The sequence below is a fragment of the Coturnix japonica genome, chromosome 32 (assembly GCF_054131305.1).
Source record: "Coturnix japonica strain WE chromosome 32, WE-NBRP24, whole genome shotgun sequence".
Lineage (NCBI taxonomy): Eukaryota > Metazoa > Chordata > Aves > Galliformes > Phasianidae > Coturnix > Coturnix japonica.
Genome location: NC_140694.1, coordinates 1,887,991 through 1,913,800, shown reverse-complemented (window position 1 = coordinate 1,913,800; position 25,810 = coordinate 1,887,991). Strand labels below are relative to the sequence as shown.

The window sequence follows — 25,810 nt, the reverse complement described above, 5'->3', positions numbered from 1 at the left end:
TTTGTACATTTATGGCAGGTCTTTGGGGCTGCAGCTGTCTGGCCTGAATAGCGGTTCACAAGCCATGCACAGAGCGAGCTGCATGGAAAGGGAAAGAACTACCAACTAGAGCAGTGCTATTGAGAACTTTATGTATCATTTAAAAACCAAAAATGCTGATGTACGGTGAGGCTGGTGACCCAGAAATCAGTGTGAACTTTCTATCTCTGACCTTTCTGAGTTAAAAATAGTTCTCTAAAGTTCTAGGCAAAAATTCCCTTATGCAGCATTCTGGGTAGTTGTCACGGTTTAAACAAAAATTTACCTGTGTTCGTGACAGGGGGGCCACAGGCAAGCGAGGTGCTAGAAGGAGCTGAACCTCAGTCCCAGCTACTTCAGAAGCAGCCCGAACCCCCTCATACACGGCTAAGATCTCCTTCTCAGTTTAAGCATAGCGCTCCTCAGACCCTTTATATGCTCGACTCCAAAATCCCAGGGGTCGGCCTTGGGTCTCTCCTGAAGCTCTTTGCCACAAACTCCAAGTGGGACCTTTTTCTCCAGCAGCAGTGTAGATTATGTTTTTCACATCCTGTCCCGTCCGTACTGGCCCCAAGGCCACGGCATGGGCTATCTCTTGTTTTATCTGCTCAAAAGCCTGCTGCTGCTTAGGACCCCATGAGAAATTATTCTTCTTCCACGTTACCTGATAGAGGGGGCTCACTATGTGGCTGTAGTTTGGGACATGCATTCTCCAAAAGCCCACTACTCCCAGGAAAGATTGGGTCTCTGTCTTGTTGGTGGGCGGAGACATAGCAGTGATTTTGTCAGTCACATCTGCTGGGATGTGTCGATGCCCATCTTGCCGTTTTACACCTAAAAACTGGATTTCCTGGGCAGGCCCCTTCACCTTGCTGCGCTTAATGGGAAAACCAGCTTGCAAAAGAATTTGGATTATCTGTTTTCCTTTCTTGAAAACCTCTGCTGCTGTATGGCCCCACACGACAATATCATCAATATACTGCAAGTGTTCGGGAGCATTACCCTGTTCCAAGACAGCTTGGATCAACCAATGGAAATGGTTGGGCTGTGCTTCCACCCTTGAGGTAAACAGTTCCAGGTATACTGAACAGCTCTCCAGGTAAAAGCAAACTGTGACCTACATTTTGCAGCCAATGGGATGGAAAAGTAGGCATTAGCAATGTCAATGATGGCAAACCACCTTGCTTCTTTTGACTCCAGTTCATACTGGAGTTCTATCATGTCTGGTACAGCAGCACTCAATGGAGGTGTGAATTCATTCAGGCCACGGTAATCCAGCGTCAGCCTCCATTCTCCATTGGCTTTACGCACTGGCCATATGGGGCTGTTAAAAGGCGAGTGAGTTTTGCTAATCAATCCCTGATTCTCTAATTGGCGAATTAGCTTGTGAATGAGGAGCAATGAGTCCCTATTGGTGCGGAACTGCTGTCTTGTACCACTTTGGTGGCAATTGGTACCACTTGGTCTTTTACCTGGAGCAACCCCACAGCAGAAGGATCATCTGACAGACCAGGTAAAGCTGACAGCTGCTTAACACAGTTTGTGTTAACAGCAGCTATCCCAAAGGCCCATCGATAGCCCTTGGGATCCTTAAAATATCTCATCCTAAGGTCATCAATACCCAAAATACATGGAGCCTCTGGACCAGTCACAGTAGGGTGTTTTTGCCAGTTTTTACCATTGAGGCTTATTTCGGCCTCCAACATAGTCAATTCTTGGGAACCCCCAGTCACTCCATGGATCTATATTGGTTGTGTCCCTTGGTGACTTGAGGGCATTAGGGTGCATTGTGCGCCAGTGTCCACCAAGGCTTTATATTTCTGTGGTTGAGATGTGCCAGGCCACCTAATCCACACAGCCCAGTATACTCTATTGTCCCTTTCCCCGCCCAGGCTGTAGTCAGGGCCCCTCTATTGGTTACCTCGATGGCTTGCAGCAACTGGAACTTCCCCCCTTTTGGGGCATGTAGCCCTGTCTTTCATGTCTCATGTCCAGTTCCACATGTTGTTTGAAGCACCATCTTAGAGGCAGCCTTTATTTCTCCAGCCCACCACTCTCTTGTACCACGAGAGCTCTCCTGCTTCTCGCTGTGATGTGAGACCAAATGGAAGGCCCTGCAGAAGTCTGGGTAGGTGATGTCAGTTGCTGTTCCTTTCCCCAACTGGTGCTGGGAAAAGCAGGGAATGGGACTGGGAGACATCCCGGCGGTGGGATCCTGCCTAAGCAGAACTGAATGGCTGTTCTGATCCATGTATTTTAACCTGAGTGAATCTGAAACTAATGAGGGAGGTGAGGGACCTGTGGGAAGAAAATGTATGTGCCGCAGTTTGTGGTGCAAGGTGTTCTAGGAGCTGCTGGTAACAGTGCCCAGAAGTCTTCCTTTTTTGACGGGGAGAGGATTAACAAGGTTATTTTAATGAATCTATTTCCTTTCTGTTCATCTTTCATACTACCTCTCAAAAAACTGTCTGTGGATTCTGTCATAGTTTTGTGCTGTTGCTGTCAATATTCTACATCATAACATCATGTGCAGTATGAATCATTAATTGAGGGTATAAATAGTGGAATCATGTACAAAGGAAAAAGGGTTAAAGAGAAAGTAAATTTATGTGTGGATTCTATGCATTCTCAAGTAGTAGTTCTTGCTAAAGAGAATTCGTGTGCACTCTGTGCTTTCATCTGCACAAAGGATCTTGTAATCATCTCTGTCTGTGTTTCTTTTAGACCCAGAGATGGAGCAGAGAGGAACACAGACTTGGGTGGATCTTCATTCAGGAGCAGGGACACGTCATGCTCATCTGAGGTGTCTGGCTGACAGCAAGAGCAGAGAGGTAAGTTTCATAGGGTCGCGTGCCCATTTTATTTTTTTTTTCATTCATGATGCATAGAGGCGTTCCCCAGACAAAGTGAGCATTTCTCAACTGGACTTTCTAGAAATGAGCTAGGCAGTGAAAATGGGTTTGAAGCATTCCTAAGAGCCCCGCAAGAGAATGCTGAGAGTTAATCTGGCACCCTCGTTTGGAAACGTCCGTTGTCTGTCAGCTCTTCAGCTGTGCCCTAACACCTCCCATTGCGCTGCCACACCAGGATAGAATTCCAAGCCCACACTGAGTCCTGGAATGTTGTGGTGCCGTGTTGGAATCAGATGTGACCACGTGGTCTTGGCTCCCCGCCTTGTGGGGGGTCATGGTGGACCAGGCTGTTGGCCGTTGGTGATGTCATAAGCGGCTGGAATGAGGGGAGGAGCGGTGCGTTCTGTGTTCCCTTGTGGGTGAGCTAGTGGTCGGAGTGGTTGCTTGATTTGTTGTTCTTGTGCGTTTAGTGTCGTTAGTGCCGTTAGTTAGTGCCGTTAGTTGGTGTTGGCAGTTGGTGTTGGCAGTTGGTGTTGGCAGTTGGTGTTGGCAGTTGGTGTTGGCAGTTGGTGTTGGCAGTTGGTGTTGGCAGTTGGTGTTGGCAGTTGGTGTTGGCAGTTGGTGTTGGCAGTTGGTGTTGGCAGTTGGTGTTGGCAGTTGGTGTTGGCAGTTGGTGTTGGCAGTTGGTGTTGGCAGTTGGTGTTGGCAGTTGGTGTTGGCAGTTGGTGTTGGCAGTTGGTGTTGGCAGTTGGTGTTGGCAGTTGGTGTTGGCAGTTGGTGTTGGCAGTTGGTGTTGGCAGTTGGTGTTGGCAGTTGGTGTTGGCAGTTGGTGTTGGCAGTTGGTGTTGGCAGTTGGTGTTGGCAGTTGGTGTTGGCAGTTGGTGTTGGCAGTTGGTGTTGGCAGTTGGTGTTGGCAGTTGGTGTTGGCAGTTGGTGTTGGCAGTTGGTGTTGGCAGTTGGTGTTGGCAGTTGGTGTTGGCAGTTGGTGTTGGCAGTTGGTGTTGGCAGTTGGTGTTGGCAGTTGGTGTTGGCAGTTGGTGTTGGCAGTTGGTGTTGGCAGTTGGTGTTGGCAGTTGGTGTTGGCAGTTGGTGTTGGCAGTTGGTGTTGGCAGTTGGTGTTGGCAGTTGGTGTTGGCAGTTGGTGTTGGCAGTTGGTGTTGGCAGTTGGTGTTGGCAGTTGGTGTTGGCAGTTGGTGTTGGCAGTTGGTGTTGGCAGTTGGTGTTGGCAGTTGGTGTTGGCAGTTGGTGTTGGCAGTTGGTGTTGGCAGTTGGTGTTGGCAGTTGGTGTTGGCAGTTGGTGTTGGCAGTTGGTGTTGGCAGTTGGTGTTGGCAGTTGGTGTTGGCAGTTGGTGTTGGCAGTTGGTGTTGGCAGTTGGTGTTGGCAGTTGGTGTTGGCAGTTGGTGTTGGCAGTTGGTGTTGGCAGTTGGTGTTGGCAGTTGGTGTTGGCAGTTGGTGTTGGCAGTTGGTGTTGGCAGTTGGTGTTGGCAGTTGGTGTTGGCAGTTGGTGTTGGCAGTTGGTGTTGGCAGTTGGTGTTGGCAGTTGGTGTTGGCAGTTGGTGTTGGCAGTTGGTGTTGGCAGTTGGTGTTGGCAGTTGGTGTTGGCAGTTGGTGTTGGCAGTTGGTGTTGGCAGTTGGTGTTGGCAGTTGGTGTTGGCAGTTGGTGTTGGCAGTTGGTGTTGGCAGTTGGTGTTGGCAGTTGGTGTTGGCAGTTGGTGTTGGCAGTTGGTGTTGGCAGTTGGTGTTGGCAGTTGGTGTTGGCAGTTGGTGTTGGCAGTTGGTGTTGGCAGTTGGTGTTGGCAGTTGGTGTTGGCAGTTGGTGTTGGCAGTTGGTGTTGGCAGTTGGTGTTGGCAGTTGGTGTTGGCAGTTGGTGTTGGCAGTTGGTGTTGGCAGTTGGTGTTGGCAGTTGGTGTTGGCAGTTGGTGTTGGCAGTTGGTGTTGGCAGTTGGTGTTGGCAGTTGGTGTTGGCAGTTGGTGTTGGCAGTTGGTGTTGGCAGTTGGTGTTGGCAGTTGGTGTTGGCAGTTGGTGTTGGCAGTTGGTGTTGGCAGTTGGTGTTGGCAGTTGGTGTTGGCAGTTGGTGTTGGCAGTTGGTGTTGGCAGTTGGTGTTGGCAGTTGGTGTTGGCAGTTGGTGTTGGCAGTTGGTGTTGGCAGTTGGTGTTGGCAGTTGGTGTTGGCAGTTGGTGTTGGCAGTTGGTGTTGGCAGTTGGTGTTGGCAGTTGGTGTTGGCAGTTGGTGTTGGCAGTTGGTGTTGGCAGTTGGTGTTGGCAGTTGGTGTTGGCAGTTGGTGTTGGCAGTTGGTGTTGGCAGTTGGTGTTGGCAGTTGGTGTTGGCAGTTGGTGTTGGCAGTTGGTGTTGGCAGTTGGTGTTGGCAGTTGGTGTTGGCAGTTGGTGTTGGCAGTTGGTGTTGGCAGTTGGTGTTGGCAGTTGGTGTTGGCAGTTGGTGTTGGCAGTTGGTGTTGGCAGTTGGTGTTGGCAGTTGGTGTTGGCAGTTGGTGTTGGCAGTTGGTGTTGGCAGTTGGTGTTGGCAGTTGGTGTTGGCAGTTGGTGTTGGCAGTTGGTGTTGGCAGTTGGTGTTGGCAGTTGGTGTTGGCAGTTGGTGTTGGCAGTTGGTGTTGGCAGTTGGTGTTGGCAGTTGGTGTTGGCAGTTGGTGTTGGCAGTTGGTGTTGGCAGTTGGTGTTGGCAGTTGGTGTTGGCAGTTGGTGTTGGCAGTTGGTGTTGGCAGTTGGTGTTGGCAGTTGGTGTTGGCAGTTGGTGTTGGCAGTTGGTGTTGGCAGTTGGTGTTGGCAGTTGGTGTTGGCAGTTGGTGTTGGCAGTTGGTGTTGGCAGTTGGTGTTGGCAGTTGGTGTTGGCAGTTGGTGTTGGCAGTTGGTGTTGGCAGTTGGTGTTGGCAGTTGGTGTTGGCAGTTGGTGTTGGCAGTTGGTGTTGGCAGTTGGTGTTGGCAGTTGGTGTTGGCAGTTGGTGTTGGCAGTTGGTGTTGGCAGTTGGTGTTGGCAGTTGGTGTTGGCAGTTGGTGTTGGCAGTTGGTGTTGGCAGTTGGTGTTGGCAGTTGGTGTTGGCAGTTGGTGTTGGCAGTTGGTGTTGGCAGTTGGTGTTGGCAGTTGGTGTTGGCAGTTGGTGTTGGCAGTTGGTGTTGGCAGTTGGTGTTGGCAGTTGGTGTTGGCAGTTGGTGTTGGCAGTTGGTGTTGGCAGTTGGTGTTGGCAGTTGGTGTTGGCAGTTGGTGTTGGCAGTTGGTGTTGGCAGTTGGTGTTGGCAGTTGGTGTTGGCAGTTGGTGTTGGCAGTTGGTGTTGGCAGTTGGTGTTGGCAGTTGGTGTTGGCAGTTGGTGTTGGCAGTTGGTGTTGGCAGTTGGTGTTGGCAGTTGGTGTTGGCAGTTGGTGTTGGCAGTTGGTGTTGGCAGTTGGTGTTGGCAGTTGGTGTTGGCAGTTGGTGTTGGCAGTTGGTGTTGGCAGTTGGTGTTGGCAGTTGGTGTTGGCAGTTGGTGTTGGCAGTTGGTGTTGGCAGTTGGTGTTGGCAGTTGGTGTTGGCAGTTGGTGTTGGCAGTTGGTGTTGGCAGTTGGTGTTGGCAGTTGGTGTTGGCAGTTGGTGTTGGCAGTTGGTGTTGGCAGTTGGTGTTGGCAGTTGGTGTTGGCAGTTGGTGTTGGCAGTTGGTGTTGGCAGTTGGTGTTGGCAGTTGGTGTTGGCAGTTGGTGTTGGCAGTTGGTGTTGGCAGTTGGTGTTGGCAGTTGGTGTTGGCAGTTGGTGTTGGCAGTTGGTGTTGGCAGTTGGTGTTGGCAGTTGGTGTTGGCAGTTGGTGTTGGCAGTTGGTGTTGGCAGTTGGTGTTGGCAGTTGGTGTTGGCAGTTGGTGTTGGCAGTTGGTGTTGGCAGTTGGTGTTGGCAGTTGGTGTTGGCAGTTGGTGTTGGCAGTTGGTGTTGGCAGTTGGTGTTGGCAGTTGGTGTTGGCAGTTGGTGTTGGCAGTTGGTGTTGGCAGTTGGTGTTGGCAGTTGGTGTTGGCAGTTGGTGTTGGCAGTTGGTGTTGGCAGTTGGTGTTGGCAGTTGGTGTTGGCAGTTGGTGTTGGCAGTTGGTGTTGGCAGTTGGTGTTGGCAGTTGGTGTTGGCAGTTGGTGTTGGCAGTTGGTGTTGGCAGTTGGTGTTGGCAGTTGGTGTTGGCAGTTGGTGTTGGCAGTTGGTGTTGGCAGTTGGTGTTGGCAGTTGGTGTTGGCAGTTGGTGTTGGCAGTTGGTGTTGGCAGTTGGTGTTGGCAGTTGGTGTTGGCAGTTGGTGTTGGCAGTTGGTGTTGGCAGTTGGTGTTGGCAGTTGGTGTTGGCAGTTGGTGTTGGCAGTTGGTGTTGGCAGTTGGTGTTGGCAGTTGGTGTTGGCAGTTGGTGTTGGCAGTTGGTGTTGGCAGTTGGTGTTGGCAGTTGGTGTTGGCAGTTGGTGTTGGCAGTTGGTGTTGGCAGTTGGTGTTGGCAGTTGGTGTTGGCAGTTGGTGTTGGCAGTTGGTGTTGGCAGTTGGTGTTGGCAGTTGGTGTTGGCAGTTGGTGTTGGCAGTTGGTGTTGGCAGTTGGTGTTGGCAGTTGGTGTTGGCAGTTGGTGTTGGCAGTTGGTGTTGGCAGTTGGTGTTGGCAGTTGGTGTTGGCAGTTGGTGTTGGCAGTTGGTGTTGGCAGTTGGTGTTGGCAGTTGGTGTTGGCAGTTGGTGTTGGCAGTTGGTGTTGGCAGTTGGTGTTGGCAGTTGGTGTTGGCAGTTGGTGTTGGCAGTTGGTGTTGGCAGTTGGTGTTGGCAGTTGGTGTTGGCAGTTGGTGTTGGCAGTTGGTGTTGGCAGTTGGTGTTGGCAGTTGGTGTTGGCAGTTGGTGTTGGCAGTTGGTGTTGGCAGTTGGTGTTGGCAGTTGGTGTTGGCAGTTGGTGTTGGCAGTTGGTGTTGGCAGTTGGTGTTGGCAGTTGGTGTTGGCAGTTGGTGTTGGCAGTTGGTGTTGGCAGTTGGTGTTGGCAGTTGGTGTTGGCAGTTGGTGTTGGCAGTTGGTGTTGGCAGTTGGTGTTGGCAGTTGGTGTTGGCAGTTGGTGTTGGCAGTTGGTGTTGGCAGTTGGTGTTGGCAGTTGGTGTTGGCAGTTGGTGTTGGCAGTTGGTGTTGGCAGTTGGTGTTGGCAGTTGGTGTTGGCAGTTGGTGTTGGCAGTTGGTGTTGGCAGTTGGTGTTGGCAGTTGGTGTTGGCAGTTGGTGTTGGCAGTTGGTGTTGGCAGTTGGTGTTGGCAGTTGGTGTTGGCAGTTGGTGTTGGCAGTTGGTGTTGGCAGTTGGTGTTGGCAGTTGGTGTTGGCAGTTGGTGTTGGCAGTTGGTGTTGGCAGTTGGTGTTGGCAGTTGGTGTTGGCAGTTGGTGTTGGCAGTTGGTGTTGGCAGTTGGTGTTGGCAGTTGGTGTTGGCAGTTGGTGTTGGCAGTTGGTGTTGGCAGTTGGTGTTGGCAGTTGGTGTTGGCAGTTGGTGTTGGCAGTTGGTGTTGGCAGTTGGTGTTGGCAGTTGGTGTTGGCAGTTGGTGTTGGCAGTTGGTGTTGGCAGTTGGTGTTGGCAGTTGGTGTTGGCAGTTGGTGTTGGCAGTTGGTGTTGGCAGTTGGTGTTGGCAGTTGGTGTTGGCAGTTGGTGTTGGCAGTTGGTGTTGGCAGTTGGTGTTGGCAGTTGGTGTTGGCAGTTGGTGTTGGCAGTTGGTGTTGGCAGTTGGTGTTGGCAGTTGGTGTTGGCAGTTGGTGTTGGCAGTTGGTGTTGGCAGTTGGTGTTGGCAGTTGGTGTTGGCAGTTGGTGTTGGCAGTTGGTGTTGGCAGTTGGTGTTGGCAGTTGGTGTTGGCAGTTGGTGTTGGCAGTTGGTGTTGGCAGTTGGTGTTGGCAGTTGGTGTTGGCAGTTGGTGTTGGCAGTTGGTGTTGGCAGTTGGTGTTGGCAGTTGGTGTTGGCAGTTGGTGTTGGCAGTTGGTGTTGGCAGTTGGTGTTGGCAGTTGGTGTTGGCAGTTGGTGTTGGCAGTTGGTGTTGGCAGTTGGTGTTGGCAGTTGGTGTTGGCAGTTGGTGTTGGCAGTTGGTGTTGGCAGTTGGTGTTGGCAGTTGGTGTTGGCAGTTGGTGTTGGCAGTTGGTGTTGGCAGTTGGTGTTGGCAGTTGGTGTTGGCAGTTGGTGTTGGCAGTTGGTGTTGGCAGTTGGTGTTGGCAGTTGGTGTTGGCAGTTGGTGTTGGCAGTTGGTGTTGGCAGTTGGTGTTGGCAGTTGGTGTTGGCAGTTGGTGTTGGCAGTTGGTGTTGGCAGTTGGTGTTGGCAGTTGGTGTTGGCAGTTGGTGTTGGCAGTTGGTGTTGGCAGTTGGTGTTGGCAGTTGGTGTTGGCAGTTGGTGTTGGCAGTTGGTGTTGGCAGTTGGTGTTGGCAGTTGGTGTTGGCAGTTGGTGTTGGCAGTTGGTGTTGGCAGTTGGTGTTGGCAGTTGGTGTTGGCAGTTGGTGTTGGCAGTTGGTGTTGGCAGTTGGTGTTGGCAGTTGGTGTTGGCAGTTGGTGTTGGCAGTTGGTGTTGGCAGTTGGTGTTGGCAGTTGGTGTTGGCAGTTGGTGTTGGCAGTTGGTGTTGGCAGTTGGTGTTGGCAGTTGGTGTTGGCAGTTGGTGTTGGCAGTTGGTGTTGGCAGTTGGTGTTGGCAGTTGGTGTTGGCAGTTGGTGTTGGCAGTTGGTGTTGGCAGTTGGTGTTGGCAGTTGGTGTTGGCAGTTGGTGTTGGCAGTTGGTGTTGGCAGTTGGTGTTGGCAGTTGGTGTTGGCAGTTGGTGTTGGCAGTTGGTGTTGGCAGTTGGTGTTGGCAGTTGGTGTTGGCAGTTGGTGTTGGCAGTTGGTGTTGGCAGTTGGTGTTGGCAGTTGGTGTTGGCAGTTGGTGTTGGCAGTTGGTGTTGGCAGTTGGTGTTGGCAGTTGGTGTTGGCAGTTGGTGTTGGCAGTTGGTGTTGGCAGTTGGTGTTGGCAGTTGGTGTTGGCAGTTGGTGTTGGCAGTTGGTGTTGGCAGTTGGTGTTGGCAGTTGGTGTTGGCAGTTGGTGTTGGCAGTTGGTGTTGGCAGTTGGTGTTGGCAGTTGGTGTTGGCAGTTGGTGTTGGCAGTTGGTGTTGGCAGTTGGTGTTGGCAGTTGGTGTTGGCAGTTGGTGTTGGCAGTTGGTGTTGGCAGTTGGTGTTGGCAGTTGGTGTTGGCAGTTGGTGTTGGCAGTTGGTGTTGGCAGTTGGTGTTGGCAGTTGGTGTTGGCAGTTGGTGTTGGCAGTTGGTGTTGGCAGTTGGTGTTGGCAGTTGGTGTTGGCAGTTGGTGTTGGCAGTTGGTGTTGGCAGTTGGTGTTGGCAGTTGGTGTTGGCAGTTGGTGTTGGCAGTTGGTGTTGGCAGTTGGTGTTGGCAGTTGGTGTTGGCAGTTGGTGTTGGCAGTTGGTGTTGGCAGTTGGTGTTGGCAGTTGGTGTTGGCAGTTGGTGTTGGCAGTTGGTGTTGGCAGTTGGTGTTGGCAGTTGGTGTTGGCAGTTGGTGTTGGCAGTTGGTGTTGGCAGTTGGTGTTGGCAGTTGGTGTTGGCAGTTGGTGTTGGCAGTTGGTGTTGGCAGTTGGTGTTGGCAGTTGGTGTTGGCAGTTGGTGTTGGCAGTTGGTGTTGGCAGTTGGTGTTGGCAGTTGGTGTTGGCAGTTGGTGTTGGCAGTTGGTGTTGGCAGTTGGTGTTGGCAGTTGGTGTTGGCAGTTGGTGTTGGCAGTTGGTGTTGGCAGTTGGTGTTGGCAGTTGGTGTTGGCAGTTGGTGTTGGCAGTTGGTGTTGGCAGTTGGTGTTGGCAGTTGGTGTTGGCAGTTGGTGTTGGCAGTTGGTGTTGGCAGTTGGTGTTGGCAGTTGGTGTTGGCAGTTGGTGTTGGCAGTTGGTGTTGGCAGTTGGTGTTGGCAGTTGGTGTTGGCAGTTGGTGTTGGCAGTTGGTGTTGGCAGTTGGTGTTGGCAGTTGGTGTTGGCAGTTGGTGTTGGCAGTTGGTGTTGGCAGTTGGTGTTGGCAGTTGGTGTTGGCAGTTGGTGTTGGCAGTTGGTGTTGGCAGTTGGTGTTGGCAGTTGGTGTTGGCAGTTGGTGTTGGCAGTTGGTGTTGGCAGTTGGTGTTGGCAGTTGGTGTTGGCAGTTGGTGTTGGCAGTTGGTGTTGGCAGTTGGTGTTGGCAGTTGGTGTTGGCAGTTGGTGTTGGCAGTTGGTGTTGGCAGTTGGTGTTGGCAGTTGGTGTTGGCAGTTGGTGTTGGCAGTTGGTGTTGGCAGTTGGTGTTGGCAGTTGGTGTTGGCAGTTGGTGTTGGCAGTTGGTGTTGGCAGTTGGTGTTGGCAGTTGGTGTTGGCAGTTGGTGTTGGCAGTTGGTGTTGGCAGTTGGTGTTGGCAGTTGGTGTTGGCAGTTGGTGTTGGCAGTTGGTGTTGGCAGTTGGTGTTGGCAGTTGGTGTTGGCAGTTGGTGTTGGCAGTTGGTGTTGGCAGTTGGTGTTGGCAGTTGGTGTTGGCAGTTGGTGTTGGCAGTTGGTGTTGGCAGTTGGTGTTGGCAGTTGGTGTTGGCAGTTGGTGTTGGCAGTTGGTGTTGGCAGTTGGTGTTGGCAGTTGGTGTTGGCAGTTGGTGTTGGCAGTTGGTGTTGGCAGTTGGTGTTGGCAGTTGGTGTTGGCAGTTGGTGTTGGCAGTTGGTGTTGGCAGTTGGTGTTGGCAGTTGGTGTTGGCAGTTGGTGTTGGCAGTTGGTGTTGGCAGTTGGTGTTGGCAGTTGGTGTTGGCAGTTGGTGTTGGCAGTTGGTGTTGGCAGTTGGTGTTGGCAGTTGGTGTTGGCAGTTGGTGTTGGCAGTTGGTGTTGGCAGTTGGTGTTGGCAGTTGGTGTTGGCAGTTGGTGTTGGCAGTTGGTGTTGGCAGTTGGTGTTGGCAGTTGGTGTTGGCAGTTGGTGTTGGCAGTTGGTGTTGGCAGTTGGTGTTGGCAGTTGGTGTTGGCAGTTGGTGTTGGCAGTTGGTGTTGGCAGTTGGTGTTGGCAGTTGGTGTTGGCAGTTGGTGTTGGCAGTTGGTGTTGGCAGTTGGTGTTGGCAGTTGGTGTTGGCAGTTGGTGTTGGCAGTTGGTGTTGGCAGTTGGTGTTGGCAGTTGGTGTTGGCAGTTGGTGTTGGCAGTTGGTGTTGGCAGTTGGTGTTGGCAGTTGGTGTTGGCAGTTGGTGTTGGCAGTTGGTGTTGGCAGTTGGTGTTGGCAGTTGGTGTTGGCAGTTGGTGTTGGCAGTTGGTGTTGGCAGTTGGTGTTGGCAGTTGGTGTTGGCAGTTGGTGTTGGCAGTTGGTGTTGGCAGTTGGTGTTGGCAGTTGGTGTTGGCAGTTGGTGTTGGCAGTTGGTGTTGGCAGTTGGTGTTGGCAGTTGGTGTTGGCAGTTGGTGTTGGCAGTTGGTGTTGGCAGTTGGTGTTGGCAGTTGGTGTTGGCAGTTGGTGTTGGCAGTTGGTGTTGGCAGTTGGTGTTGGCAGTTGGTGTTGGCAGTTGGTGTTGGCAGTTGGTGTTGGCAGTTGGTGTTGGCAGTTGGTGTTGGCAGTTGGTGTTGGCAGTTGGTGTTGGCAGTTGGTGTTGGCAGTTGGTGTTGGCAGTTGGTGTTGGCAGTTGGTGTTGGCAGTTGGTGTTGGCAGTTGGTGTTGGCAGTTGGTGTTGGCAGTTGGTGTTGGCAGTTGGTGTTGGCAGTTGGTGTTGGCAGTTGGTGTTGGCAGTTGGTGTTGGCAGTTGGTGTTGGCAGTTGGTGTTGGCAGTTGGTGTTGGCAGTTGGTGTTGGCAGTTGGTGTTGGCAGTTGGTGTTGGCAGTTGGTGTTGGCAGTTGGTGTTGGCAGTTGGTGTTGGCAGTTGGTGTTGGCAGTTGGTGTTGGCAGTTGGTGTTGGCAGTTGGTGTTGGCAGTTGGTGTTGGCAGTTGGTGTTGGCAGTTGGTGTTGGCAGTTGGTGTTGGCAGTTGGTGTTGGCAGTTGGTGTTGGCAGTTGGTGTTGGCAGTTGGTGTTGGCAGTTGGTGTTGGCAGTTGGTGTTGGCAGTTGGTGTTGGCAGTTGGTGTTGGCAGTTGGTGTTGGCAGTTGGTGTTGGCAGTTGGTGTTGGCAGTTGGTGTTGGCAGTTGGTGTTGGCAGTTGGTGTTGGCAGTTGGTGTTGGCAGTTGGTGTTGGCAGTTGGTGTTGGCAGTTGGTGTTGGCAGTTGGTGTTGGCAGTTGGTGTTGGCAGTTGGTGTTGGCAGTTGGTGTTGGCAGTTGGTGTTGGCAGTTGGTGTTGGCAGTTGGTGTTGGCAGTTGGTGTTGGCAGTTGGTGTTGGCAGTTGGTGTTGGCAGTTGGTGTTGGCAGTTGGTGTTGGCAGTTGGTGTTGGCAGTTGGTGTTGGCAGTTGGTGTTGGCAGTTGGTGTTGGCAGTTGGTGTTGGCAGTTGGTGTTGGCAGTTGGTGTTGGCAGTTGGTGTTGGCAGTTGGTGTTGGCAGTTGGTGTTGGCAGTTGGTGTTGGCAGTTGGTGTTGGCAGTTGGTGTTGGCAGTTGGTGTTGGCAGTTGGTGTTGGCAGTTGGTGTTGGCAGTTGGTGTTGGCAGTTGGTGTTGGCAGTTGGTGTTGGCAGTTGGTGTTGGCAGTTGGTGTTGGCAGTTGGTGTTGGCAGTTGGTGTTGGCAGTTGGTGTTGGCAGTTGGTGTTGGCAGTTGGTGTTGGCAGTTGGTGTTGGCAGTTGGTGTTGGCAGTTGGTGTTGGCAGTTGGTGTTGGCAGTTGGTGTTGGCAGTTGGTGTTGGCAGTTGGTGTTGGCAGTTGGTGTTGGCAGTGTGATAAAGCCACCAGGGAGACAAGACTGCTGATAAAAAATACTCATCCCTCATTTCTCAATGCAATCTGCCATTGATCCATCATAATAACGTGGACAGCTTAATTTAAATTCAGACTTGAAAAACATCTCCACGTCTCTACTTCCTTTACGGTACAAATTAACAACACAATAGCCTAAATAAATCCTAAGCCCTACATATTCACTATGCCCAAATGTGACAGTGGAGGCTGAGGGTTCTTTTAAATTATTTTAGAAATTTAACAAATTTTATCAATATTTTAATAAAGCTGGTAACATGGATGGAAAGAAAGTAATAGCGTTACAACTTTGGTGTTTCATTTTGGCATTTTAAAAGGAATCATTCCTTTTTTTCCTACTCAGAAATTTCCCTTTTAGTTTCCTGCATGAAGGAGAACTACAAGAATAAATTTGACTTGAGTTAGTATCAGATGTTTTATTTGATCTCTCAACATTACAGGCAGTAGACTATTTTTCTTTGAAGAGATTTTAAAGTTCTATTTTTTTTTGGAGGTAACAGCATTGATGTTTTCTTCTCCGTGTCTGCAGTGAGGAAGACATGAATCTATGGACTTTAATTGCAACAAGAGAAAAAATAGGTATTAGGAAGACTTGCTGTTAGTAAAACTACTTAATATTTAATTAGTTGGACTAGGAAGATTATGGGATTTCTGTCACTGGAAGCTTTTAGGAAAGTTTCAGATGTTTTCTTTACATGTTTTACATGTAAAGACATAATATAGAATTAATTTATCTTATCCCTGTATGTTCCTTTTACTTTAGTAGAAAGTCTCAAAAACTGAAGTTACTTCCCACTCAGCAGACCTATTTCTAGTATGTATTTTTCATGAAGATAGGTTAACCAAAGCTCTGATTCAGTTGTTTGATTATTATGCATAAGTGAGGGAGGGCAATGATTCAGTATTTCAAACATTTTCCCACCAAAAAATAGAATTCTCAATATAGTGGCCTACTACAAATTTCTGGTATGATTTTGGATCTTCTCTTGGGCCTAATTTTAATTTGAGATAGAGTGCAATAGGAGGCATGCATACGACAACCTTTCCCACTGTGTGGACCAAGGGAAGGCTAAGGATGTGGGGTATTTGGGAGGTTTAAACAAAGCTTTTGATATACAGACTGTCCAGCAGACAGCTTATACAAGCATGTGAACAACTGGCTGATGGGTTGAACTCAAAGACCCATCATATACATGGGGTTACCATCAAGCTGGTGGCCGGTCAACAGTGTGGTTCCCTGTGATTGAATTTTAGTGTATTTCAATGGCTGTGGGTTTCAGTGTGGGTGTCCAACCTTTTGGCTTTCCTGGGCTACACTGAGTGAAGAGAGAGGCCTTGAAGGGGTTGAAGGCTGGATGGGGAGCCTGGGCAGCCTGATCTGGTGGCTGGCTAACAGCCCGTGGCAGGGGGTAGGAAATGGGCTGTAAAGGATCTTAAAAAGCACCTAAGCTGCTCTATCATTCTGTGAACTTTGCGAGTCCCTCACAAATCAGGATATTTGGTGTTTTCTCTGTTTATGCTGCTGGCCACAGCAGTTCTCTGCATTGGAACTTGAGAGACACCATTCCAACACCAGTCCTATTGCTTCCTCACATGAGAGATGAGGGACAGGCACTGATCTCTGCTTACAGCAGCAGAACCCGAGGGAACGTTGCTGTAGAGCACTGAATAACTCTCGTGCCCCGAGTCCAGGAACAGCAGCCGCCATTTCGGGCAGCGCCCACGTGCTGCACGTTTTGCTCCGAGTAGAACCGAGGCAGAACAGCCGTGTAGTTCTCAATGTTATTTATTAACAACGATGGATGCTGCTAATGGTGCCGCGGGGGCGGCTTCTTTCGGGGTTGCGAAGTGCTCCAGGAGCTGCGGGCCCTCCTCTTCCTGGGGCGGCCGGACCTGCGGGCCAAGCCGTCCCTGCCCCGCTGGGCAGCGGTGGGGCTGCTGCTGCTGCAGGCCTGGGCTGAAGGTGCCGCTGCTGCCTCCCGTTGGGGGCTGCTGCTGCAGGCCTGGGCTGAAGGTGCCGCTGCTGCCTCCCGTTGGGGGCTGCTGCTGCAGGCCTGGGCTGAAGGTGCCGCTGCTGCCTCCCGTTGGGGCTCGTGCTCCTCCCCGGGGACGGGTGTAAGGCTGGGACCGGCGTCTGCATCCCTTGGAGCCGTGTGGGACGTGCCGGGGAGCTCCTCTTCTCCGTGCTCGGTGGGGCTGCCCGATGGAGCTGGGTGCGGGGCGGCCACGTCCCACAGGGAGGCTGTATCGTGGCTCTCTGCCTCGTACTCGGATGGCAGCGTGATGACACAGGGCAGAGAGCCATCTGCCCGCACTGCGAAGTGGATGGTACTCATGAGCCTCCTGCAGAGCGGGCAGGTGAATTTCCTCAAGGTCCACTGCAGGATGCAGCGGAGACAGAAGTGGTGCTCGCAGGGCACCACGTAGGTGTCAGGTCTTGCGTCTCGGCAGATGGCACAGAACTGCTCCTCCATGGCCACGTTCTGGGCTGGGCAGCAGGAGATGGAAATGTGCTCCCCTTCTGGAGTGAGTCCCAAATGCTGCAAGGAGATGCCATAGTCAGTTTGTGTCCTGGGGTAGGCAGCAGTTGTGGCCTGGTCCATCAGCCACCCCATTCCCTGCTGGCTGTAGATGCAGCCTTAGCAGCTCCCTGAACCCTGTGGCCACCCCAGGGATGTGACCCCCCATCTCTCACCTCCTCTGCCTCGACTGCGCTTTTTGGGACCCGGCTGCCTGATCCAGGCAGTGCCAGGGAAATACAGGGAATGTGGTGGGGTTGGGCACTGAGAACAGCTCCCAAAACCCCGCAGCACAAACCAAGAAAGCCTCGCTGGGTCTCTAGACCTCGCCAACGTGCTCAGCCAGACACCAGGAACAAGCTCGGCTGGGTCAGGCTCTGCTGCGCCCCAGTATGAGCAGTGCAGAGCTGTGAGGTCACAGTCCATTGCCCGGTGATGTCACACTCCATGACTTTATGGTGTCAAGACTCTTGCTTGGTCTTGTTCTGGGGAAGCCTGTTCAGCCTGAAAAGGCTAGAGACGAGTACTTTATCATGAGCAAAGTGATAGGACAAAGAGAATTGTTTTAGGTTGGATATCTGGAAGAACTTCTGAGCCTGGATACAGGCTGTCCAAGGCAGTTGTGGGTGCCCCATCTCTGGCAGTGCTCAAGGCTGGGCTGGGCGGAGCATGGAGTAGCCTGGCCCAATGGGAGGTGTCCCTGCCCATGCTGCCTTGCAACCTTAGATGAGCTGTAGGGTTCTTTCTGGACTGCTTTGTTAATATATGTTTAAGGAGTATTCACGTTTGTCCTGGTTTGCAAATTGAAAGTGAATTTTCTTGGTTTAGTATAGGTGTCATGAGAGTGATAAGCATTGTGAACATCCTCTTTGCTCTCTCTTTAAGCTTGCAGAGCTAGTGGCCAGTTTGCCATAGGATAGAATATGATGTGAGAGAAATCTGGAATCAAGTCTGCGAGGACAATGTTCTACCAACAGCTGTTGAAAATAAATATAACATCTGTCTTAATGTCAGAGAGGAGACAGAAACAAACCAAGTCCTGTAGTGCTCCAGATTCCTTCATGCGCTGACACAATTACCTGATGTGACTAAATTTAATCTTTCTAATGTGATTTTATTACTCAGTGGTAATCAGAAAGACAATAACTAAAATGCTCTTTTCTGCTTAGAAGTGACATCATTTTGAATCAAGCCGTGCTACTACTAAATAAGCTGAGTGAGAACTGAGTTTAGAGTGGGCAATGTCAAATCTGAAGTCAGTATGGGAACACTGCATAGTACACTGTAATACCTGTATTAAAGAAGTAGTTGCCAAGATAGTGATTACTTGCAGACATTTCATACTTCAACAGGTTTATGGAGAATTTAATATTTTCATATGCTTCAGTGTAAAGCCATCTGTCGCGGTGACAGAACAAAGTGCTGAGAACAAGACCAAACGTATGTTTGTGGAAGTGCTCTATGAAATGCTAACAAGAGAGACACGAGATACACTGCAGTATCTTATAACAAATGAGAGAGGGAATGAGAAAACGTAGCAGTCATATTCAATATTTACAATTACGATTCCTTTTCTAATTTCTCATTGTGATGAAGTGTTAAAAATGTCAATACAGATGGTGAAACAGGAAGCCTGAATAAAACACCTCTACCTATTGTAGTATTTTTCATTTCTGCTTTCTTTTCTGATAGTTTAAAGCTTGAATGTGGTGAGGGAAATGTATTTGTTATTCCTTATGTGGTTATTCATAGATCTGCTTCTGGACTTTTTAGAACAAATTAAACAGCCTCCAACACTCACAGGAGCTGAACTTTACAAGAACCTACTTCCCATCCCCCTGTTTGGGACAACTTTTTAGTGACGGCAGTATAAAAGAATGAATCACATTATAGTGTGTGAAGTTGGAAGGTGATATGGTGTGACTTTTAACATACCCCAAATATGGGGCACAGTGGGCTAGTGAGGAATACAAAGGGATTATAGAGTAAAAATGGTCCTGATATATCAAAAAGAAGGCAAGTGTTCAAGAAAAGTTACTTTGAATCTTTTGTCCGTGGTATGGCAACAAGCAAAATCCAGTTCTAAAGAATATATATGGTTGGATTTTTAGTTATAAGGTATAAAGAACATATTTTACAGGAATTCTGTTATCTCAGGTCTCCATTCTCTGTACAGCTCGAGTGACTGGGAGACAGGATTGAATGAGGTTCAGCCCTTGCATCAATCTGAATTTTCTAGGAAGTGCTTTTTATGTTTTAAAATGATAGACCACAAAAAGACACGTGCTGAAGGGTCATGGAGCAGGTTATGGTAGGATTCCCTCCCCCATTTGGGTATGATGCCTCAGCAGCCTTATGGGCCTGTCATGCAGTTTATTTTGTTCAAATTCCACATTGCCATGTGGGCAGACTTTTATCCTTTTTAGAAATATAATGTGCTATAATAATGCATTGATGTTCTTAATGAGGCTTATGAACTTGGAGGAGGTAAGAATACAAAAATAGTCCAGCAATACCTCTTGAGTCAGTAAATAGCAGAAGTATTTTAATATTGACAGTATTATGATGTATTAGTGTTGGCAGTTAGTGTTGGCAGTTAGTGTTGGCAGTTAGTGTTGGCAGTTAGTGTTGGCAGTTAGTGTTGGCAGTTAGTGTTGGCAGTTAGTGTTGGCAGTGTGATAAAGCCACCAGGGAGACAAGACTGCTGATAAAAAATACTCATCCCTCATTTCTCAATGCAATCTGCCATTGATCCATCATAATAACGTGGACAGCTTAATTTAAATTCAGACTTGAAAAACATCTCCACGTCTCTACTTCCTTTACGGTACAAATTAACAACACAATAGCCTAAATAAATCCTAAGCCCTACATATTCACTATGCCCAAATGTGACAGTGGAGGCTGAGGGTTCTTTTAAATTATTTTAGAAATTTAACAAATTTTATCAATATTTTAATAAAGCTGGTAACATGGATGGAAAGAAAGTAATAGCGTTACAACTTTGGTGTTTCATTTTGGCATTTTAAAAGGAATCATTCCTTTTTTTCCTACTCAGAAATTTCCCTTTTAGTTTCCTGCATGAAGGAGAACTACAAGAATAAATTTGACTTGAGTTAGTATCAGATGTTTTATTTGATCTCTCAACATTACAGGCAGTAGACTATTTTTCTTTGAAGAGATTTTAAAGTTCTATTTTTTTTTGGAGGTAACAGCATTGATGTTTTCTTCTCCGTGTCTGCAGTGAGGAAGACATGAATCTATGGACTTTAATTGCAACAAGAGAAAAAATAGGTATTAGGAAGACTTGCTGTTAGTAAAACTACTTAATATTTAATTAGTTGGACTAGGAAGATTATGGGATTTCTGTCACTGGAAGCTTTTAGGAAAGTTTCAGATGTTTTCTTTACATGTTTTACATGTAAAGACATAATATAGAATTAATTTATCTTATCCCTGTATGTTCCTTTTACTTTAGTAGAAAGTCTCAAAAACTGAAGTTACTTCCCACTCAGCAGACCTATTTCTAGTATGTATTTTTCATGAAGATAGGTTAACCAAAGCTCTGATTCAGTTGTTTGATTATTATGCATAAGTGAGGGAGGGCAATGATTCAGTATTTCAAACATTTTCCCACCAAAAAATAGAATTCTCAATATAGTGGCCTACTACAAATTTCTGGTATGATTTTGGATCTTCTCTTGGGCCTAATTTTAATTTGAGATAGAGTGCAATAGGAGGCATGCATACGACAACCTTTCCCACTGTGTGGACCAAGGGAAGGCTAAGGATGTGGGGTATTTGGGAGGTTTAAACAAAGCTTTTGATATACAGACTGTCCAGCAGACAGCTTATACAAGCATGTGAACAACTGGCTGATGGGTTGAACTCAAAGACCCATCATATACATGGGGTTACCATCAAGCTGGTGGCCGGTCAACAGTGTGGTTCCCTGTGATTGAATTTTAGTGTATTTCAATGGCTGTGGGTTTCAGTGTGGGTGTCCAACCTTTTGGCTTTCCTGGGCTACACTGAGTGAAGAGAGAGGCCTTGAAGGGGTTGAAGGCTGGATGGGGAGCCTGGGCAGCCTGATCTGGTGGCTGGCTAACAGCCCGTGGCAGGGGGTAGGAAATGGGCTGTAAAGGATCTTAAAAAGCACCTAAGCTGCTCTATCATTCTGTGAACTTTGCGAGTCCCTCACAAATCAGGATATTTGGTGTTTTCTCTGTTTATGCTGCTGGCCACAGCAGTTCTCTGCATTGGAACTTGAGAGACACCATTCCAACACCAGTCCTATTGCTTCCTCACATGAGAGATGAGGGACAGGCACTGATCTCTGCTTACAGCAGCAGAACCCGAGGGAACGTTGCTGTAGAGCACTGAATAACTCTCGTGCCCCGAGTCCAGGAACAGCAGCCGCCATTTCGGGCAGCGCCCACGTGCTGCACGTTTTGCTCCGAGTAGAACCGAGGCAGAACAGCCGTGTAGTTCTCAATGTTATTTATTAACAACGATGGATGCTGCTAATGGTGCCGCGGGGGCGGCTTCTTTCGGGGTTGCGAAGTGCTCCAGGAGCTGCGGGCCCTCCTCTTCCTGGGGCGGCCGGACCTGCGGGCCAAGCCGTCCCTGCCCCGCTGGGCAGCGGTGGGGCTGCTGCTGCTGCAGGCCTGGGCTGAAGGTGCCGCTGCTGCCTCCCGTTGGGGGCTGCTGCTGCAGGCCTGGGCTGAAGGTGCCGCTGCTGCCTCCCGTTGGGGGCTGCTGCTGCAGGCCTGGGCTGAAGGTGCCGCTGCTGCCTCCCGTTGGGGCTCGTGCTCCTCCCCGGGGACGGGTGTAAGGCTGGGACCGGCGTCTGCATCCCTTGGAGCCGTGTGGGACGTGCCGGGGAGCTCCTCTTCTCCGTGCTCGGTGGGGCTGCCCGATGGAGCTGGGTGCGGGGCGGCCACGTCCCACAGGGAGGCTGTATCGTGGCTCTCTGCCTCGTACTCGGATGGCAGCGTGATGACACAGGGCAGAGAGCCATCTGCCCGCACTGCGAAGTGGATGGTACTCATGAGCCTCCTGCAGAGCGGGCAGGTGAATTTCCTCAAGGTCCACTGCAGGATGCAGCGGAGACAGAAGTGGTGCTCGCAGGGCACCACGTAGGTGTCAGGTCTTGCGTCTCGGCAGATGGCACAGAACTGCTCCTCCATGGCCACGTTCTGGGCTGGGCAGCAGGAGATGGAAATGTGCTCCCCTTCTGGAGTGAGTCCCAAATGCTGCAAGGAGATGCCATAGTCAGTTTGTGTCCTGGGGTAGGCAGCAGTTGTGGCCTGGTCCATCAGCCACCCCATTCCCTGCTGGCTGTAGATGCAGCCTTAGCAGCTCCCTGAACCCTGTGGCCACCCCAGGGATGTGACCCCCCATCTCTCACCTCCTCTGCCTCGACTGCGCTTTTTGGGACCCGGCTGCCTGATCCAGGCAGTGCCAGGGAAATACAGGGAATGTGGTGGGGTTGGGCACTGAGAACAGCTCCCAAAACCCCGCAGCACAAACCAAGAAAGCCTCGCTGGGTCTCTAGACCTCGCCAACGTGCTCAGCCAGACACCAGGAACAAGCTCGGCTGGGTCAGGCTCTGCTGCGCCCCAGTATGAGCAGTGCAGAGCTGTGAGGTCACAGTCCATTGCCCGGTGATGTCACACTCCATGACTTTATGGTGTCAAGACTCTTGCTTGGTCTTGTTCTGGGGAAGCCTGTTCAGCCTGAAAAGGCTAGAGACGAGTACTTTATCATGAGCAAAGTGATAGGACAAAGAGAATTGTTTTAGGTTGGATATCTGGAAGAACTTCTGAGCCTGGATACAGGCTGTCCAAGGCAGTTGTGGGTGCCCCATCTCTGGCAGTGCTCAAGGCTGGGCTGGGCGGAGCATGGAGTAGCCTGGCCCAATGGGAGGTGTCCCTGCCCATGCTGCCTTGCAACCTTAGATGAGCTGTAGGGTTCTTTCTGGACTGCTTTGTTAATATATGTTTAAGGAGTATTCACGTTTGTCCTGGTTTGCAAATTGAAAGTGAATTTTCTTGGTTTAGTATAGGTGTCATGAGAGTGATAAGCATTGTGAACATCCTCTTTGCTCTCTCTTTAAGCTTGCAGAGCTAGTGGCCAGTTTGCCATAGGATAGAATATGATGTGAGAGAAATCTGGAATCAAGTCTGCGAGGACAATGTTCTACCAACAGCTGTTGAAAATAAATATAACATCTGTCTTAATGTCAGAGAGGAGACAGAAACAAACCAAGTCCTGTAGTGCTCCAGATTCCTTCATGCGCTGACACAATTACCTGATGTGACTAAATTTAATCTTTCTAATGTGATTTTATTACTCAGTGGTAATCAGAAAGACAATAACTAAAATGCTCTTTTCTGCTTAGAAGTGACATCATTTTGAATCAAGCCGTGCTACTACTAAATAAGCTGAGTGAGAACTGAGTTTAGAGTGGGCAATGTCAAATCTGAAGTCAGTATGGGAACACTGCATAGTACACTGTAATACCTGTATTAAAGAAGTAGTTGCCAAGATAGTGATTACTTGCAGACATTTCATACTTCAACAGGTTTATGGAGAATTTAATATTTTCATATGCTTCAGTGTAAAGCCATCTGTCGCGGTGACAGAACAAAGTGCTGAGAACAAGACCAAACGTATGTTTGTGGAAGTGCTCTATGAAATGCTAACAAGAGAGACACGAGATACACTGCAGTATCTTATAACAAATGAGAGAGGGAATGAGAAAACGTAGCAGTCATATTCAATATTTACAATTACGATTCCTTTTCTAATTTCTCATTGTGATGAAGTGTTAAAAATGTCAATACAGATGGTGAAACAGGAAGCCTGAATAAAACACCTCTACCTATTGTAGTATTTTTCATTTCTGCTTTCTTTTCTGATAGTTTAAAGCTTGAATGTGGTGAGGGAAATGTATTTGTTATTCCTTATGTGGTTATTCATAGATCTGCTTCTGGACTTTTTAGAACAAATTAAACAGCCTCCAACACTCACAGGAGCTGAACTTTACAAGAACCTACTTCCCATCCCCCTGTTTGGGACAACTTTTTAGTGACGGCAGTATAAAAGAATGAATCACATTATAGTGTGTGAAGTTGGAAGGTGATATGGTGTGACTTTTAACATACCCCAAATATGGGGCACAGTGGGCTAGTGAGGAATACAAAGGGATTATAGAGTAAAAATGGTCCTGATATATCAAAAAGAAGGCAAGTGTTCAAGAAAAGTTACTTTGAATCTTTTGTCCGTGGTATGGCAACAAGCAAAATCCAGTTCTAAAGAATATATATGGTTGGATTTTTAGTTATAAGGTATAAAGAACATATTTTACAGGAATTCTGTTATCTCAGGTCTCCATTCTCTGTACAGCTCGAGTGACTGGGAGACAGGATTGAATGAGGTTCAGCCCTTGCATCAATCTGAATTTTCTAGGAAGTGCTTTTTATGTTTTAAAATGATAGACCACAAAAAGACACGTGCTGAAGGGTCATGGAGCAGGTTATGGTAGGATTCCCTCCCCCATTTGGGTATGATGCCTCAGCAGCCTTATGGGCCTGTCATGCAGTTTATTTTGTTCAAATTCCACATTGCCATGTGGGCAGACTTTTATCCTTTTTAGAAATATAATGTGCTATAATAATGCATTGATGTTCTTAATGAGGCTTATGAACTTGGAGGAGGTAAGAATACAAAAATAGTCCAGCAATACCTCTTGAGTCAGTAAATAGCAGAAGTATTTTAATATTGACAGTATTATGATGTATTAGTGTTGGCAGTTAGTGTTGGCAGTTAGTGTTGGCAGTTAGTGTTGGCAGTTAGTGTTGGCAGTTAGTGTTGGCAGTTAGTGTTGGCAGTTAGTGTTGGCAGTGTGATAAAGCCACCAGGGAGACAAGACTGCTGATAAAAAATACTCATCCCTCATTTCTCAATGCAATCTGCCATTGATCCATCATAATAACGTGGACAGCTTAATTTAAATTCAGACTTGAAAAACATCTCCACGTCTCTACTTCCTTTACGGTACAAATTAACAACACAATAGCCTAAATAAATCCTAAGCCCTACATATTCACTATGCCCAAATGTGACAGTGGAGGCTGAGGGTTCTTTTAAATTATTTTAGAAATTTAACAAATTTTATCAATATTTTAATAAAGCTGGTAACATGGATGGAAAGAAAGTAATAGCGTTACAACTTTGGTGTTTCATTTTGGCATTTTAAAAGGAATCATTCCTTTTTTTCCTACTCAGAAATTTCCCTTTTAGTTTCCTGCATGAAGGAGAACTACAAGAATAAATTTGACTTGAGTTAGTATCAGATGTTTTATTTGATCTCTCAACATTACAGGCAGTAGACTATTTTTCTTTGAAGAGATTTTAAAGTTCTATTTTTTTTTGGAGGTAACAGCATTGATGTTTTCTTCTCCGTGTCTGCAGTGAGGAAGACATGAATCTATGGACTTTAATTGCAACAAGAGAAAAAATAGGTATTAGGAAGACTTGCTGTTAGTAAAACTACTTAATATTTAATTAGTTGGACTAGGAAGATTATGGGATTTCTGTCACTGGAAGCTTTTAGGAAAGTTTCAGATGTTTTCTTTACATGTTTTACATGTAAAGACATAATATAGAATTAATTTATCTTATCCCTGTATGTTCCTTTTACTTTAGTAGAAAGTCTCAAAAACTGAAGTTACTTCCCACTCAGCAGACCTATTTCTAGTATGTATTTTTCATGAAGATAGGTTAACCAAAGCTCTGATTCAGTTGTTTGATTATTATGCATAAGTGAGGGAGGGCAATGATTCAGTATTTCAAACATTTTCCCACCAAAAAATAGAATTCTCAATATAGTGGCCTACTACAAATTTCTGGTATGATTTTGGATCTTCTCTTGGGCCTAATTTTAATTTGAGATAGAGTGCAATAGGAGGCATGCATACGACAACCTTTCCCACTGTGTGGACCAAGGGAAGGCTAAGGATGTGGGGTATTTGGGAGGTTTAAACAAAGCTTTTGATATACAGACTGTCCAGCAGACAGCTTATACAAGCATGTGAACAACTGGCTGATGGGTTGAACTCAAAGACCCATCATATACATGGGGTTACCATCAAGCTGGTGGCCGGTCAACAGTGTGGTTCCCTGTGATTGAATTTTAGTGTATTTCAATGGCTGTGGGTTTCAGTGTGGGTGTCCAACCTTTTGGCTTTCCTGGGCTACACTGAGTGAAGAGAGAGGCCTTGAAGGGGTTGAAGGCTGGATGGGGAGCCTGGGCAGCCTGATCTGGTGGCTGGCTAACAGCCCGTGGCAGGGGGTAGGAAATGGGCTGTAAAGGATCTTAAAAAGCACCTAAGCTGCTCTATCATTCTGTGAACTTTGCGAGTCCCTCACAAATCAGGATATTTGGTGTTTTCTCTGTTTATGCTGCTGGCCACAGCAGTTCTCTGCATTGGAACTTGAGAGACACCATTCCAACACCAGTCCTATTGCTTCCTCACATGAGAGATGAGGGACAGGCACTGATCTCTGCTTACAGCAGCAGAACCCGAGGGAACGTTGCTGTAGAGCACTGAATAACTCTCGTGCCCCGA

The 25,810-nt window shown here is 48.5% G+C and overlaps 3 protein-coding genes across 8 annotated transcripts in view; 1 reads left to right on the top strand and 2 right to left on the bottom strand.

Moving 5' to 3' along the window:
* The first annotated feature begins 276 nt into the window (after nucleotides 1–276).
* LOC146755445 (rho GTPase-activating protein 32-like) overlaps nucleotides 277–25,810 on the top strand; it is a 329,502-nt gene continuing 303,968 nt past the window's right edge. For 4 of the 6 annotated variants that reach the window (XM_085525582.1, XM_085525578.1, XM_085525571.1 and 1 more), the window contains exon 1: nucleotides 2,819–2,849. The gene's annotated coding sequence lies outside the window, so the exon portion shown is untranslated. Of the gene's footprint in view, nucleotides 2,147–2,742; nucleotides 2,850–25,810 lie in introns of those variants that run through there. The other 2 variants (XR_014938066.1, XM_085525573.1) reach the window with 2 other exon arrangements.
* On the bottom strand, nucleotides 15,343–20,549 carry LOC146755450 (uncharacterized). The gene is made up of 2 exons (XM_085525617.1): nucleotides 16,352–20,549; nucleotides 15,343–16,196 (listed from the first exon to the last, which is right to left on the bottom strand). The coding sequence occupies exon 2, from the start codon at nucleotides 16,128–16,130 to the stop codon at nucleotides 15,465–15,467; it is 666 nt and encodes a 221-aa protein (XP_085381743.1). The 5' UTR covers nucleotides 16,131–16,196; nucleotides 16,352–20,549; the 3' UTR covers nucleotides 15,343–15,464.
* LOC146755449 (uncharacterized) lies at nucleotides 20,577–25,783 on the bottom strand. The gene is made up of 2 exons (XM_085525618.1): nucleotides 21,586–25,783; nucleotides 20,577–21,430 (listed from the first exon to the last, which is right to left on the bottom strand). The coding sequence occupies exon 2, from the start codon at nucleotides 21,362–21,364 to the stop codon at nucleotides 20,699–20,701; it is 666 nt and encodes a 221-aa protein (XP_085381744.1). The 5' UTR covers nucleotides 21,365–21,430; nucleotides 21,586–25,783; the 3' UTR covers nucleotides 20,577–20,698.